This window comes from Oncorhynchus masou, chromosome 8 (assembly GCF_036934945.1).
Source record: "Oncorhynchus masou masou isolate Uvic2021 chromosome 8, UVic_Omas_1.1, whole genome shotgun sequence".
NCBI lineage: Eukaryota > Metazoa > Chordata > Actinopteri > Salmoniformes > Salmonidae > Oncorhynchus > Oncorhynchus masou.
Genome location: NC_088219.1, coordinates 32,850,349 through 32,865,432, shown reverse-complemented (window position 1 = coordinate 32,865,432; position 15,084 = coordinate 32,850,349). Strand labels below are relative to the sequence as shown.

Genomic DNA, 15,084 nt, shown 5'->3' with positions numbered 1-15,084 from the left:
TGGGAGACAAAATATAGCATACAAAATATAGCATACACGTTGTCAACAACCCAAGCTAACGCCATAAGTTTTACACCATACATTGTGCATGCTAAACAGCCAACCCCTCTGTGGATATAATTTGTAAAATCATACTATAATTAAATTAGGCCTCCCTGTTTAATGTCTCATGTGTCCATATCAATTAAATATTAAATATGAATAAAAAATGGTTTGTAGTGTAATATCAGGAGGAGCTGTTACATAAACTAGCATAGTCCTTACGGTCATTGGTCAACTTTGAGAGTTAGGCTATGTTCCTTTACTGTTCCTTTAAAATAAAAAGCTGACCGAGGTGGAGAGGAAGGGGTGCGAGAGACCGTGCACTGTTTGCTTGTGTCAGTTCTGTGTGTGAATACTGCTGAAATCGATAGAATTAGCTAATAGCTGCTAGGAAAACCAGCGAAACTGGTGGACATTTAACGCGTACGAGCGATTCAACCATAACCAGGTAAGTTGATGTCCTGGTATATCTTGTGTCGACAACGACAGTTCCGTGTGACTACAGAGGTTGTTGAGGAGCACAATACAAAGGTTTTCTTCGCAGAAAAATGCCGGTTGTTGCGGAGAGGCCCGCAAGTATCTTCTTTCTCAAGACAACGAATAGGTTCAATGAGATTTCCCAATCCCGCCTGTTTTATACATTTTTAAATGAATATCGTTGTTAGTGAGAACATATTGTCGAGTAACCCGTGTCCGTTGAGAAGATGACAACGTAAAGTGAAGGTTTGGAAGATCAGTGGCCGGGTAGCGAAGGAACATTGGTTGGTCTGCGGTGTCTCCTAGTGATACACACCGGCCATAAGTGCAGCCTGGGCCGCTAGAGGGATACGGGGACTGCCGGGGGTGGCGTTGCGACAACCGATGTATTGAGGTACGGAGAGAATGCCCTCGACGTACGTGAATGGTTTTGTTGGAAAGAAAACCGTCCTATTTCAGGTATAGCCTTAATGCAGACTAAGTTAATGTTGTCACAGGTAAAGTTCAATTTTAACAAATAATTTTTGGATCCAGTGTGAAGTCGTGTTAAATTATGTATGATGATGATGGCCATCACAATTTGGACAGATTGTCGTCTATTTTGAATTTCTACCGTCATACACTGGCTGTACATTGACTCATATATCCCAGTTCTATCCGTGTATCCCATGATATTGGCGTTTTTGTGAAGTGCTATTTAATTAAACAGTAGCCTAGGCTTGGTCTTCTCCGAGCTTGCGGCCCTTCCTCGGCGGTTTACTGCAGCCTTGGAAGTCGGCAACGTTGTTTATCATTCATTGGTAGGCTTCAGACAGTGGGAGATACAGTATGGCGGGTTTGAGTATCGCGCTACACATTACCGCCCCTCCACCTGCTGCTAGTTTAATACAGTGTATTTGTGCATGCCATAGTCTCTGTAGAATAACCCTAATTGGTTGAGTTAAATTATAAACAATTCATATAATGGCAGATTTGGGTGTTATTTTTTTTGACGATTTCGGCCTATGCCCTTACTGCATTGCTGTAGCTCTAAAAAGCATTGTAATAATCATGATATTAAAAAATGAGCATTTCAGCATGAATGTGATGTAGTCCTTTTTTAATAGGTCCATAGTCAAAATACAATGATAGCCTATAGCTTACAGTGACTATCTGAACAATATACAGTTGAAGTCGGAAGGTTACATACACATAGGTTAGAGTCATTAAAACTCGTTTTTCAACCACTCCACAAATGTCTTGTTAACAAACTATAGTTTGGTCGGTTAGGACATCTACATTGAGAATGACACAAGTCATTTTTCCAACAATTGTTTACAGACCGATTATTCCACTTATTATTCACTATCACAATTCCAGTGGGTCAGAAGTTTACATACACTAAGTTGACTGTGACTTTAAACCGCTTGGAAAATTCCAGAAAATGATGTCATGGCTTTAGAAGCTTCTGATAGGCTAATTCACATAATTTGAGTCAATTGGAGGTGTATCTGATGTATGTCAAGGCCTACCTTCAAACTCTGTGCCTCTTGGCTTGACATCATGGGCATATCAAAAGAAATCAGCCAATACCTCAGGAAAAAAATTGTAGACCTCCACAAGTCTGGTTCATCCTTGGGAGCAATTTCCAAACGCCTGAAGGTACCACGTTCATCTGCACAAACAATAGTACACAAGTATAAACACAATGGGACCACGCAGCCGTCATACCGCTCAGGAAGGAGACGCGTTCTGTCTCCTTGAGATGAATGTACTTTGGTGCGACAGGTGCAAATCAACCCCAGAAGAACCGCAAAGGACCTTGTGAAGATGCTGGAGGAAACAGGTAGAAAATATCTATATCCACAGTAAAACGAGTCCTATATCGACATAACCTGAAAGGCTGCTCAGCAAGGAACAAGCCACTGCTCCAAAACCGCCATAAAAAAGCCAGACTACAGTTTGCAACTGCACATCGGAACGAAGTTCATACTTTTTGGAGAAATATCCTCTGGTCTGATGAAACAAAAATAGAACTGTTTGGCCATAATGACCATCGTTATGTTTGGAGGAAAAAGGGGGAAGATTGCAGGTCGGAGAACACCATCCCAACTGTGAAGCACAGGGGTGGCAGCTGAATGTTGTGGTGGTGCTTTGCTACAGGAGGGACTGGTGCACTTCACAAAATAGATGGCATCATGAGGAAAGAAAAGTATGTGGATATATTGAAGCAACATCTCAAGATATCAGTCAGGAAGTTAAAGCTTGGTCGCAAATGGGTCTTCCAAATGGACAATAACCCCAAGCATACTTCCAAAGTTGTGGCAAAATGGCTTAAAGGAAAACAAAGTCAAGATATTGGAGTGGCCATCACAAAGTCCTGACCTCAATCCCTTAGAATATTTGTGGGCAGATCTGAAAAAGCGTGTGTGAGCAAGGAGGCCTACAATCCTGACTCAGTTACACCAGCTCTGTCAGGAGGAATGGGCCACAATTCACCCACTTCCCACTTATTGTGGGAAGCTTGTGGAAGGCTACCCAAAATGTTTGACCCAAGTTAAACAATGTAAAGGCAATGCTACCAAATACTAATTGAGTGTATGTAAACTTTTGACCCACTGGGAATGTGATGAAAGAAATAAAAGCTGAAATAAATCATTCTCTCTACTATTATTCTAACATTTCACATGCTTAAAATAAAGTGGTGATCTAACTAACCTAAAGACAGGACATTCTTACTAGGATTAAATGTAAGGAATTGTGAAACTGTTTTAAATGTATTTGGCTAAGGTGTATGTAAACTTCTGACCTCAACTGTATATGAAGAATGTTGTATGATATGCGTACAAAAGCTGTATTTTGACCCCCTCTCGTTTCTCTTTGTTTCAGATGTAAAAATGTGAGTATTGTCAGAGGCAGATGTGCTCCCATGCTCCCACCCACCCCAGCACCACACTAGAATGTACTTGATGAACGTGCCTCCAGTTGCGGCTATTCACACAGAATGGAAGTCATCGTGCGGCGGTCCGCCCGGAGGCTTTAGCGGTCTGCCCATCTGCTTCAATGACTCTGACAGCGACTTGTCCACCACTGGAACACCCATCCCAGAGAAGGTCCAGATGATCATAGAGAGCCTAAGGAGCACCCATTCCTCACTCGACATGGGCAATGAGACGGAGGGGAACCAGGTGCTGTCAGGACAACCAGGACAGGATGTCGGAGCCCGCAGCTCCCAGGGCCTCAAGGCCCGGAGGGGGCTTCCTGTGGTGATGGGGCCCAAGCCCAAATTCAGAGGACCTCTTCCTGCCACTCACATTAATAACTTGCTGGCAGTGCCTGAAGTTTCCTCAAATGTTGATTTGGAGAGCCAGAGTTCTGACAGCGATGACTCGGTGGATAGAGGGATCGAGGAGGCCATACAGGAGTACCTGAAGGAAAAGGACGACCACAAACGCAAGGCAGAGCCAGAGCCATCCACTAATATTCTACAGCCACCCAAGATGCCGCGGAGGGAGCCTCCTCCAACCGTTCCAGAACCTCCCAAACCACAATCTGACAGCAATAATGTTTTAACTGCCAGCAACCAGGTCCCGAAAAGTGTCAAAACAGAAACGCAGGACACCACACCCCCAGCCATGAAAAAACGTGTAAAAAGTAAGACACCCACCTGCAAAGAGAATCCCTTTAAGAAATTGGGCACAACAAGCAAAGCAGCGGTGGTCCAAAAACTGTCCTCTTTTGAACGGAAGAGAGGCCCCTCTATTTCGAACCCTCTTTCTGGCAAACTGAAGTGTCCCTTGGTGAAAGCAGTGGAGGAACACTTGTCTGACAGTGACAGCAGTAGTGATGACGGTATAGAGGAGGCTATTCAACGCTACCAGCAGGAGAAGAAGAGAGAGAGACGTGAAGGAGGAGGCAGACAGTCCTCCAAGCCCCTTCTTCTCCTCAAAGAGGAGTCCGACTCCAGCAGCAGCGATGACGGAATTGAGGAGGCTATCCGCCACTACCAGTTGGAGAAGCAGAAAGAGAAAAAGAGTGTCCCCAAACTCTCTCTATCTCTACCCCCTAAACATAAGCAAGTCAGTAAAGCAGCCGCTTCCCTGTACTGTCCAGAGAGCATTAGCTCTCCAGCAGGGGCCATGAAAAAACACAAACTGTCTAAAAAAATAAAAAATAAACCTGAGACTGGGGATGTAAAATCCTATCTACCCTCCCAAACTCTAGGTTCCTCACTCTCTCTTATCAAGACGAGATTAGTTGCTAGCAGTCCCCAGGGGAACGGCCTCCTCCTGTTGACTCATGTGGAACCCCTGCGAGAGAGGGAGCAGGAGCAGCACACCACCCCAGGCCCAGCCACCCTGAAGGTGAACACTATCACTACCACCACAGCTGAGCTGATGTGTGCTGAGGCCATTCTGGACATCTCTAAAGCTGTCATTAAAATTCCAGAGGCCTTTAACCCTAACGCAGCGGACCTTATCAATATCAACAGCAGATCCACAGAGTCCACCACTTCCCTCCTCATCTCCACAAACTGTCCTGATGATGATGATAAGAATAAAAGTGATGATGAGAGCTCCGTTGACAGTGAGGAGGGGATCGAACAGGAAATCCGGAAGTTTCTCGAGCAGAAAGCCCATATGCACAAACTGTTGCCTGGTTCAGCTGTTGGTACTACAAGTCAGGGTGGAACTAACACTACGACTGAACCAGAGAAAAACAGCAAACTTAGTCTGGCCCAGAAGAAAACACTGAGGCTGTCTTTGACGCAGAGAAGAAAGCGCAAAGAGGAAGGCGGCAGCAGGAACGGTTCCAAGGAGGAACGAGAGACAGATCTAGGAATGAAAGAAGAGGCCGTCACAAAACCCTTGACTGAGCATGACAGAGGGTCAGGCTCATCCTTGTCGTCCCTGAAGAAAGCCCCACTGAAATCCGTGAAGGGCTCAGAGAGGAGGAGGGAACAGAGTGGAGAGAAGAGTAGCTCACTGGACAGTGATGAAGACCTGGACACTGCAATAAAAGATTTGCTCAAGACCAAGAAGAAGTTGAAAAAGAAGACTAGAGATATGAAGTTGAAGTCAAGGAAGGGCCTCAAGGAAGATGAGTATTTGTCTAGAAAATCAACATCACCGCTAAAGAAGCTCAGAACGGAGTCTGAGCCCAAGACCAATAGTCTTTTGAAAACGACCCTTAAAGTCACTACTACTACTCCAGCCCAAAGTGGCAACGACAACCGAGAGAAGTGCAAAGTGAGTAAGAATGTGTCAAAGCATCCACAGAGCAATAAGAAGAAAGAGCCCCTTAACCAGGCATATGAGACAGATCGGTCTGAAGGGACAAAATGTGTAGAATGCCTGTCGGGAGTTAATGACCCAGGGGTGTTTCAGATAAAGGAAGATAGTAGTTCAGTGGACAGCGACGACAGCATTGAACAGGAGATCAGAAAGTTCCTGGCGGAAAAGGCTAAAGTTTCTACTACCGCAGGGAACACAGGAGATGGAAAGGAGATTGGGAACGGAAAGGGCAAAACTACAATCCCTCTCACAGAGAACAGCATCAAAACGGAAAATCAGCTGGCTGATATTCCAAGAATGGATGTTACCCAATTCCCTGACCCGCCTCGTCAGAGCAGTTCTGAGCAGAGAGGAGTTCCGAACAGAGGAGTCTTTCCCAACACACCCCCAGGAAACCCCACCTCCATCCTAGGAACAGCCAGGGGATCGTGCCTCCTTTCAGCCCTCACCCCCAGCTCCTATCCTACAGCCCTGGAGCCTGCTGATGGAGCTGGGGCTGCCAGAGCTGACAAGAGTAGTTCGGGTTCAGGAAGCGGTAATGCCCACCAGTATGCCATCTCAGAGATGGCAAGGGGTCACAGCCACAGGTCATTTCCAAGCCCCAGCACCCACTTGCCCAGGACTGACTCAGAGCAGTGGCTTAAGAGCCAAGCGTTCCCCCCCACTGAGACAAAAGAGAAGATCCATAACCGGAACCCATTCCAGTACAGCTCACCTAGTTTTGGTGAGAAGACAGCCACCACGCATGCATATCAGTGTGGAGTACCAGCCAGTATCTATCAACATAGGAGGAGAGCTGAGCCTGCACCTGCATTGGACACACCTGTCTCCACCTGTCCTGATGTTGTACGGATTGGGAGGATCGTCAAATCACCACTGGTTCCTTTTCACTGCCCCTCCTCCTCAGAGACAGCCGTCGTCTTCAGCTCTCCGTTCCCAAGCCTAACCAGGAGACCTGTGGAGACGGGGCCGTCCGGGAGGTACTTCCTCCAGGGTCATGGGTCAGGGCCGGGCAGCCGCTGGGGTCAACCTCCAACCCTGACCCCAGGGCCGTCGGAGAGCAGCGTGGTACACGTGGCCAAGAACCAGACCACGTTTGTCGAACTGTCTGAGAATAAGACCAATCATGTACAAGTCAGGAGCAGGGAGGTGACAGTGATTGAGGGAAAGAAGGAAAGGAGAAGTGACTTGCCAGCAGGAGAGAAAGAAAAAGAAAGGGAGGGCAGACAGCCAGAGGAGAGAGGAGGAGAGCAGATAGAAAGACAAGGAGAGGAGGAGTGTGTAGATGAGACCGATGTCAGCGAGTCAGACGAGAGGACGAGCCCAGAGAAGAAGCAGGGCTTTCCTACTTTGTAAGTTCAGGCTTTTTCCTTGTAACTTCACAGTGGCATCACATAGCCTTTTTTTTTAACCTATTGCGTGTGCCCTCCTTCCTAGTGGAAATCATGTGCATTCGTTCATTTGACGGTTCCAAGGGATAGTTTGTTTGTTGATACACAAAATGAGCATAGTGCAAAGCTTATTTTTATATGTTTGTACATTTTATACATCTATTTAAAATACTATAACACAATGTCATCAAGGATTTAAGATTTTTTTTTTCATTTGTTTTGTGAGATTCCATTTTCTGTTACGTTCTTATCATTCAAGCTCTTAAAAGCAATATCAATCACCACCCTGAAACAACGAGCCCCGTGCATGAAGGCTCATACCACCAATGCACAGCTGTGTGTGTCTGGTCATTTAATACAGGAACTGGTTATTTTTGTCTCCCTTGACATTTAAAAAAAAAACTTTCAAACCCTATCAAATATATAAACCTAACCACTAAAATACTACACTAGTACTATAAAATGTTAGGACAAATACAGAATTATAAAGACAATTTTAACAGGGAGCAGTGAGGTAGAAGTGTTTTGTAGCTCCATGGATGAATGGCTTAAGGGACTCCTTTTTATAATGCAAATACTTCATACTCTGCATTCAACTAGCCTAATATTCCCATGTGTGTGTCTGTGTTTCCCTCTTTGTAATGTTTTAATAGACTAAAATCTTCCCTGTGCATTCTAACAGTCATCCCCATGTTAATGACACAAACGCACGGAAACAAAAAGTATCATTGTCATAACAAGCCCTTACCATAAGCTACGTTTCTGTTCTGAAGGATCCTGTCAGCAGCGGTTAAATTAGCAAAAGCGACTAACACCCGTTCAGATGCTGTTTTTACACCTGCTTTTTGTATGTTTGCTCTGTTTTGTGTCTGAAAATATACAAAGAGATTGTAAAGAGGACAATCATAGGCACATTGCCCATATCAATGGTTCATCTCCCGCTCACAAGCTGTCAACAGCACACACAAACTCATCGGGCTCTTCAGATTTCTCCACTTGCCACTTGTGTTTTTTCTTTTCTTTTTTTTTCTTTGTTTGCTTGTTTTATGTTCCTGTAGTTTTCTTGAATTTTCATATGTGAAAAGAATTATTTATTTTTGTTTATGGAAAAAAAGGAGGAAATAATACTTACTGAACATGCTGTGCATTGCCAGTTTTCATAAATATTTTGCAAAAATTGAACTTTCACCGGTTTTCCCTGTCAGAGGAAGGATACTTTGACTGTATCTTTAAAGTGCAACTGTATAATAAAGAGTGAATTTCAACAACAGTGGTGCCTCTATCTGATTTAACAATTCAAGATTGATATGGTCAATATGAGTGTGTGCGTGCGCATGTAATTGTGAACCAATGAGAATGTCAAAAGACAATCATGTTTTTTTTGTTATATAGTTTAAAATTAAAATCATCATAACTTGATTATTGCTCAACCGCGAAGGACCATGCATACATCACAGAAGAGCTCTTCAAGATGTACCTACCAGCTGTTACTCCTCAGGACACTTGCCCCTCAAGGAATGTGGATTGCTGTTAAACAGCCATATCTACAGTGCCTTCAAAGTATTCATACCCTGTGACTTATTCCACATGTTGTGTTACAGCCTGAATTCAAACACAAAATACCCCATAATGGACATTTTTGCAAATTTATTGAAATATCACTTCAGTATTCACACCCCTGAATCAATACTTTGTCGAAGCACCTTTGGCAGCGATTACAGCTGTGAGTCTTCCTGGGTAAAGGCATCCGCATGCTTCCCAGCCAAAACAGTTCGGAAGAGTTCATGGATATATTATGATGACATTTTGTGACTTTTGGTGAGGGGTTTTTTGGCTGTTCAAGGCCACAATTTTTTGGGTGGAGGCAAAGTTTGGAGCTGAAGTCTACGGTCCTGCACCAAACATTTTAGATGTACAATTGCGCAACTAAAATCTCCTGGGCAAAAACGTTGAAAGTAATGACAGATTTCTTGAGTTATCTTAGATTAATACTTTTCAAAATCGACAAACAATACTATTGCCACTTTTTTCTCATTATACAAGCAAAGGTCTTTAAAGGGAGTATGCGAGCAGACTCGTTCAGTGCGGCTAGGCAACACCCGAACTGAAGCATACTGACCGTCTTAAGTCTAAGAGCTTTCCACACCAGGACTGTGCAAAATTTGCCCATTCTTTTCAAAATTCTTCAACCTCAGTCAAATTGGTGGTTGATCATTACTAGACAACCATTTGCAGGTCTTGCAGATTAAAGTCAAAACTGTAACACGGTCACTCAGTAACACTGTCTTCTTGGTAAGCAACTTGAGTGTAGATTTGGCATTGTGTTTTAGATTATTGTCCTGCTGAAAGGGGAATTCATCTCCCAGTGTCTGGTGGAAAGCAGACTCAAGCAGGTTTTCCTCTGGGATTTTGCCTGTTCTTAGCTCCATTCTGTTTTTTTTTTGTATCCTGAAAAACATCACAGTCCTTAACAATTGCAAGCATACCCATAACATGATACAGCCACCAGTATGTTTGAAAATATGGAGTGGTAATCAGTCATGTATTGTATTGGATTTGCCCCAAACAACATTTTATATTCAGGACAAAAAGTTAATTGCTTTGCCATATTTGTTTCTGTATTAATTTAGTGCCTTGTTGCAAACAGGATGCATGTTTTGTAATATTTTTATTCGGTACAGGCTTCCTTCTTTTCAATCTATCAATTAGGTTAGTATTGTGGAGTAACTACAATGTTGTTGATCCGTCCTCAGTTTTTTCCGATCACAGCCATTAAACTCCATAACTTTTTTAAAGTCACCATTGACCTCATTGTGAAATCCTTGAGTAGTTTCCTTCCTGTCCGGCAACTGAGTTAAGAAGGACGCCTGTATCTTTGTAATGACTGGGTGTATTGATATACCATTCAAAGTGTAATTAATAACTTCACCATGCTCGAAGGGATATATTCAATGTCTGCTTTATTTACCCAGCTACCAATAGGTGCCCTTCTTTGCGTGGCATAGGAAAAGCTTGCTGGTGTTTGTGGTTGAATCTGTGTTTGAAATTCACTGCTTGACTGAGGGACCTTACAGATCATTTTATGTGTGGGGTACAGAGATGAGGTAGTAACTCAAAAATCATGTTAAACACTATTATTGCACACAGAGTGAGTCCATGCATCTTATTATGTGACTTGTTAAGCACATTTTTCTCCTGAACTTATTTAGGCTTGCGATATTAAAGGGGTTGAATACGTATTGACCCAAGACATTTCAGCTTTTTAATTTTAGTTACTGTGTAGACATTAAAACATAATTCCACTTTGACATTATGGGGCATTGTGTGTAGGCCAGTGACAGACAATATCAATGTAAACCATTTTAAATAAGGGCTGTAACACAACCAAATTTAGAAAAAGTCAAGGGGTTGCTAATACTTTCTGAAGGCACTGTATGTAACCCTTGCTATATTGTCCATGTACATGACTCATTTAGCTAATGTTAAAGGCCTCAGTCTCCTCCTACTTCTCCTTTCATTATCGTATCAAATCAAAGTTACTCAGCGGTGATTAGTACAGCAGTACCTTGGGCCCAGAAACATTTTTATCAGTCAGACCGATTGGAAGACATGATTAAGAAACTCCAAGGTCTCTGCTTGATCTCTTATCATTTCCCTCTGGCAACCGCATGCAATTCTGTTCTGCGGCCTGACTATTTCGATTTCTCTAATGTTGAGATTGAGAATGATATGATCATACTTTTCATAACGTGTAGTGCATAAACAGTCACTGTTTTAAGGAGTATGGAAATTAGGCTGTGTTCGATTATTCTTGAGCAGATTTTCTGATCTCCAAATTATAATGAAGATGTAGGGTGATGTGTAGGTCAGTCAGTCTGCTGTTGCCGGCTGCAATGTAGCCAGTCTTAAACATGCACTGATGCTACTTCCCCTACCTTGCCCCAGGTCTCTATCCAGCGCCATTGACCCTGGTGTCGACCTCAGCCCTTACATAGCACTGAATACAGAGGAGAGGAGCAAGAGGAGAGGATTGATGTATAAAGCAGTCGCTGTAAAGCAGCCAAAGGTACAGTGACATACAGGAACAGTTAAGCCTGTTGCACACTGCCCATACAATGCCAAACAAACACCAACAGAAACTGAGTTGGCTAGGTGTGTCTATGTGTTGGGTATTGCGTGGGCATTGTGCAAGGGGCTTTAGTGTGTTCTGATTTATCTGGAATAGGTTTGTGATGCATTGGGGTTTGTTGGCTTGGTTTGTTGACGATGGAATCTTTCGGTTGCTTTTTTTCATTAGACCAAGATTAAAAAGCCTGTCAAGAGAGTGCTCCAATTTCTACCACTATCCAGGTACATTTTGTCAGTCTCATCTTGCCATATTTATCATACTTGATAACACAATAGTACAATAAGGAGATAAATAAAGGAGTAGGAAATTACATGATTAGAATCTAAGGGGTTCCTTGAGTCAGGTAGACTAACAGTGAAATGATTACTTATGGGCATTTCCCAACAATGCAGAGAGAAAAACATTTGTGTAATGATAAAGGATTCTGCTTTGCAGGAAAAATGAATAAACTTGGAAGTGAAGCACATCTTCAAGAATTCTTATCAAATATTGAAATGTTGAACTGTTATTGTTGGTTGAATTGTTTGATTGGGAAGTATGTTAGTTGTGTTGAAATTGCACTTCAGCTCTTTGTTGGTTTGTTCAACAATATTTGTATTATTTATCTTTGTTTCATATTTGCATAGTAGGCTATTTTGATTAGGCCATTGATCTTCAATATTAACATTTTGAGAGTTGTTGAATGTTTTAAATATCAATAAATTTTCTTCTACATCATGTTCATATTAATGTTGAAATATAATTTCTTGACACTTTTGGTAAAGACAAGGTTATGAAATCAACAGATCCAGAAAATCTGTCTAGAATTTGACCAGAAAGAGGAATGTACAGGTAACTGCCAAAGTAAAGGAAACACTTGAGTAAATGAGGGACACGAAGTATATTGAATGCAGGTGCTTTGACACAGGTGTGGTTCCTGAGTTAATTAAGCACATTAATACATCATCATGCTTAGGGTCATGTGTAAAAATGCCCAGCTACCCATTATTTTGGCTACCATGGCTAGAACAAGAGATCTCAATTACTTTGAACGAGAGGTCTCAAAGGTACATAGGGGGTTTTGAAGTATGTGTATTTTACTATACTGCTGAGTACCAGAAGTCCTCACAATTGTACACCAAGGAAGATGCTAACAAGTGAGGACATTTTGCAGGGCCTCACAAGGAAAACAGTTACTTTAGGCTTAGGGTTTGGGGTTAAGGTTAGGGGAAATCATTTTTAATGGGAATCAATTGTTGGTCCTCAAAGTATAATAAAACAAATGTATGTCAGTCACCAGATCTCAACCCAATTGGACACTTACTTGCTGTCTCAGGTTCTGGAGCAGCACCTGAGACAGCATTTTCCACCACCATCAACAAAATATCAAGTGGATGGAATTTCTTGTGGATGAATGGTGTCGCATCCCCAGTGGTGTATATTCATGGATGTCAAGGAAAGCCAGGCTTCCCCAAATATTAGACTAATTAACAAAATATATACAGTACCAGTCAAAAGTTTGGGCACCACTCTTTATTTGTAATATTTTCTACATTGTGGAATAATAGTGTAGAGCAAAGGAAACTGCGCCCCTCTGTCTCAGTGTGTGTAGCCCATTTATCTGATGCTGTCTGGATTAAAAAAGTATGACATGTTGCCGCCATAGCATTTCATTGATTGAACAAGCGTTTGGTCTCTGATTGATAAAATAGTTTATATACATTTTTTAGCCAATCAGCTTTCAGCTGAGCTCAACTGTGGGTTGTCCTGTTGCAGCATCCCCCCCCCCCCCTTCCCCCCAAGGGAGGCCAGTATGGATTTGGCTTCACAACAATCAAATCACATCCGTCAAAAACGTGTCTGTTTCTGGTCTGCTTGTGTTGATGTCCTGCAGTAGCTAGCTTGCTAAATCAACCCTTTTCTAAGCCATCGAAGGAGATGTGGATTTGGACTTGTGGTTTTGAGGTTTTGACTTAATTATCTGTACAGGAAAATTATTATGATGGCGATTCTGATCTAACCATGGATTAATATTGGCTTGAGACGATTGAAGTTCAATATGTAGCATTGATGTAGCCTAGTAGACTCACATAACTAGCTAGTTAACATAGCTGATTAATTATTGCCCATGCGAAGAAGTTAGACTAGCAAGCATTTTAGCTTCGTAGTCTATGACAGCAAAAACTAAAAGTGTACTGTATGACAGAGCCATAGACTGTTTTGCCAACATGAAAGAGGAGGATGACATTGGCGTTCAACTAGCCTAGAAGTAGAGTGAGTCAGCTTCCTATTTTGCAACAAAGCATCCTTCACCCGTGCTGCCAAACATACCCTCGTAAAACTGACCATCCTACCGATCCTTGACTTTGGCGATGTCATCTATAAAATAGTCTCCAACACTCTACTCAACAAATTGGATGCAGTCTATCACAGTGCCATCCGTTTTGTCACCAAAGCCCCATATATCACCCACCACTGCGACCTGTACGCTATCGTTGGCTGGCCATCTTCATACTCGTCGCCAAACCCACGGGCTCCAGGTCATCTACAAATCTCTGCTAGGTAAAGCCCTGCCTTATCTCATCTCACTGGTCACCATAGCAGCACCCACCCGTAGCACGTGCTCCAGCAGGTATATCTCACTGGTCACCCCCAAAGCCAATTCCTCATTTGGCCGCCTTTCCTTCCAGTTCTCTGCTGCCAATGACTGGAACGAACTGCAAAAATCACTGAAGCTGGAGACCCATATCTCCCTCACTAGCTTTAAGCACCAGCTGTCAGAACAGCTCAGAGATCACTGCACCTGTACATAGCCCATCTGTAGACAGCCCATCCAACTACCTCATCCCCATACTGTATTTATTTATTTATCTTGCTCCTTTGCACCCCAGTAGCTCTACTTGCACATTCATCTTCTGCACATCTACCATTCCAGTGTCTAATTGCTATATTGTAATTACTTCGCCACCATGGCCTATTTATTGCCTTATACCTCCCTTATCTTACCTCATTTGCACTCTATATATATTTGTATTTTTTCTACTGTATTATTGACTGTATGTTTGTTTATCCCATGTGTAACTCTGTGTTGTTGTATGTGTCGAACTGCTGTGCTTTATCTTGGCCAGGTTGCAGTTGGAAATGACAACTTGTTCTCAACTAGCCTACCTGGTTAAATAAAGGTGAAATAAAAAATTCAATAAAAGTCAACTTGTTTTTGTTTTTTATTACTTGAGCACGAAACAAATCATTACCATGGACAGCCACGTGATATTTAGCAAGTGCTGACTTGCTGGTAACTCTGTGGTTCTATACTGAACAAAAATCTAAATGCAACATGCAACAATTTCAATGATTTTATACATTTAAATATATTATTATTTACAGTTTAAAAATATATTTACAGTTCATATTGACTGACTTTGTTGTCAGTCAATGGAAATAAATAAATTAGGCCCTAATCTATGGATTTCACATGACTGGGCAGGGGCACACCCATGGGTGGGCCTGGGAAGGCATAGGCCCCCACCCACTGGGGAAGCCAGGCCTAGCCAATCAGAATGAGTTTTCTTCAAAAAGGGCTTTATTACAGACAGAAATACTCATCAGTTTCATCAGCTGTCCGAGTGGCTGGTCTCAGACATCCCGCAGGTGAAGAAGCTGGATGGGGAGGTCCTGGGCTGGCGTGGTTACACGTGGTCTGCGGATTTAAGGCCGGTTGAAAGTATTACCACATTTTTGTAAACCACGTTGGAGGTGGCTTATGGTAGAGAAATTAACATTCAATTTTCTG

General features: G+C 42.6%; 1 protein-coding gene and 1 long non-coding RNA gene across 2 annotated transcripts; both read left to right on the top strand.

Moving 5' to 3' along the window:
• Nucleotides 1-347: 347 nt before the first annotated feature.
• On the top strand, nt 348-8,453 carry LOC135544550 (protein phosphatase 1 regulatory subunit 26-like). Its single transcript, XM_064972246.1, has 2 exons — nt 348-490; nt 3,388-8,453. Exon 2 carries the CDS (start codon nt 3,459-3,461, stop codon nt 7,146-7,148), a length of 3,690 nt encoding a protein of 1,229 aa, XP_064828318.1. The 5' UTR covers nt 348-490; nt 3,388-3,458; the 3' UTR covers nt 7,149-8,453.
• A 2,640-nt stretch (nt 8,454-11,093) lies between these two features.
• On the top strand, nt 11,094-11,951 carry LOC135544551 (uncharacterized). Its single transcript, XR_010456347.1, has 3 exons — nt 11,094-11,249; nt 11,481-11,533; nt 11,748-11,951. It is a non-coding gene; the product is annotated as an uncharacterized LOC135544551 (long non-coding RNA).
• The last annotated feature ends 3,133 nt before the right edge of the window (nt 11,952-15,084 follow it).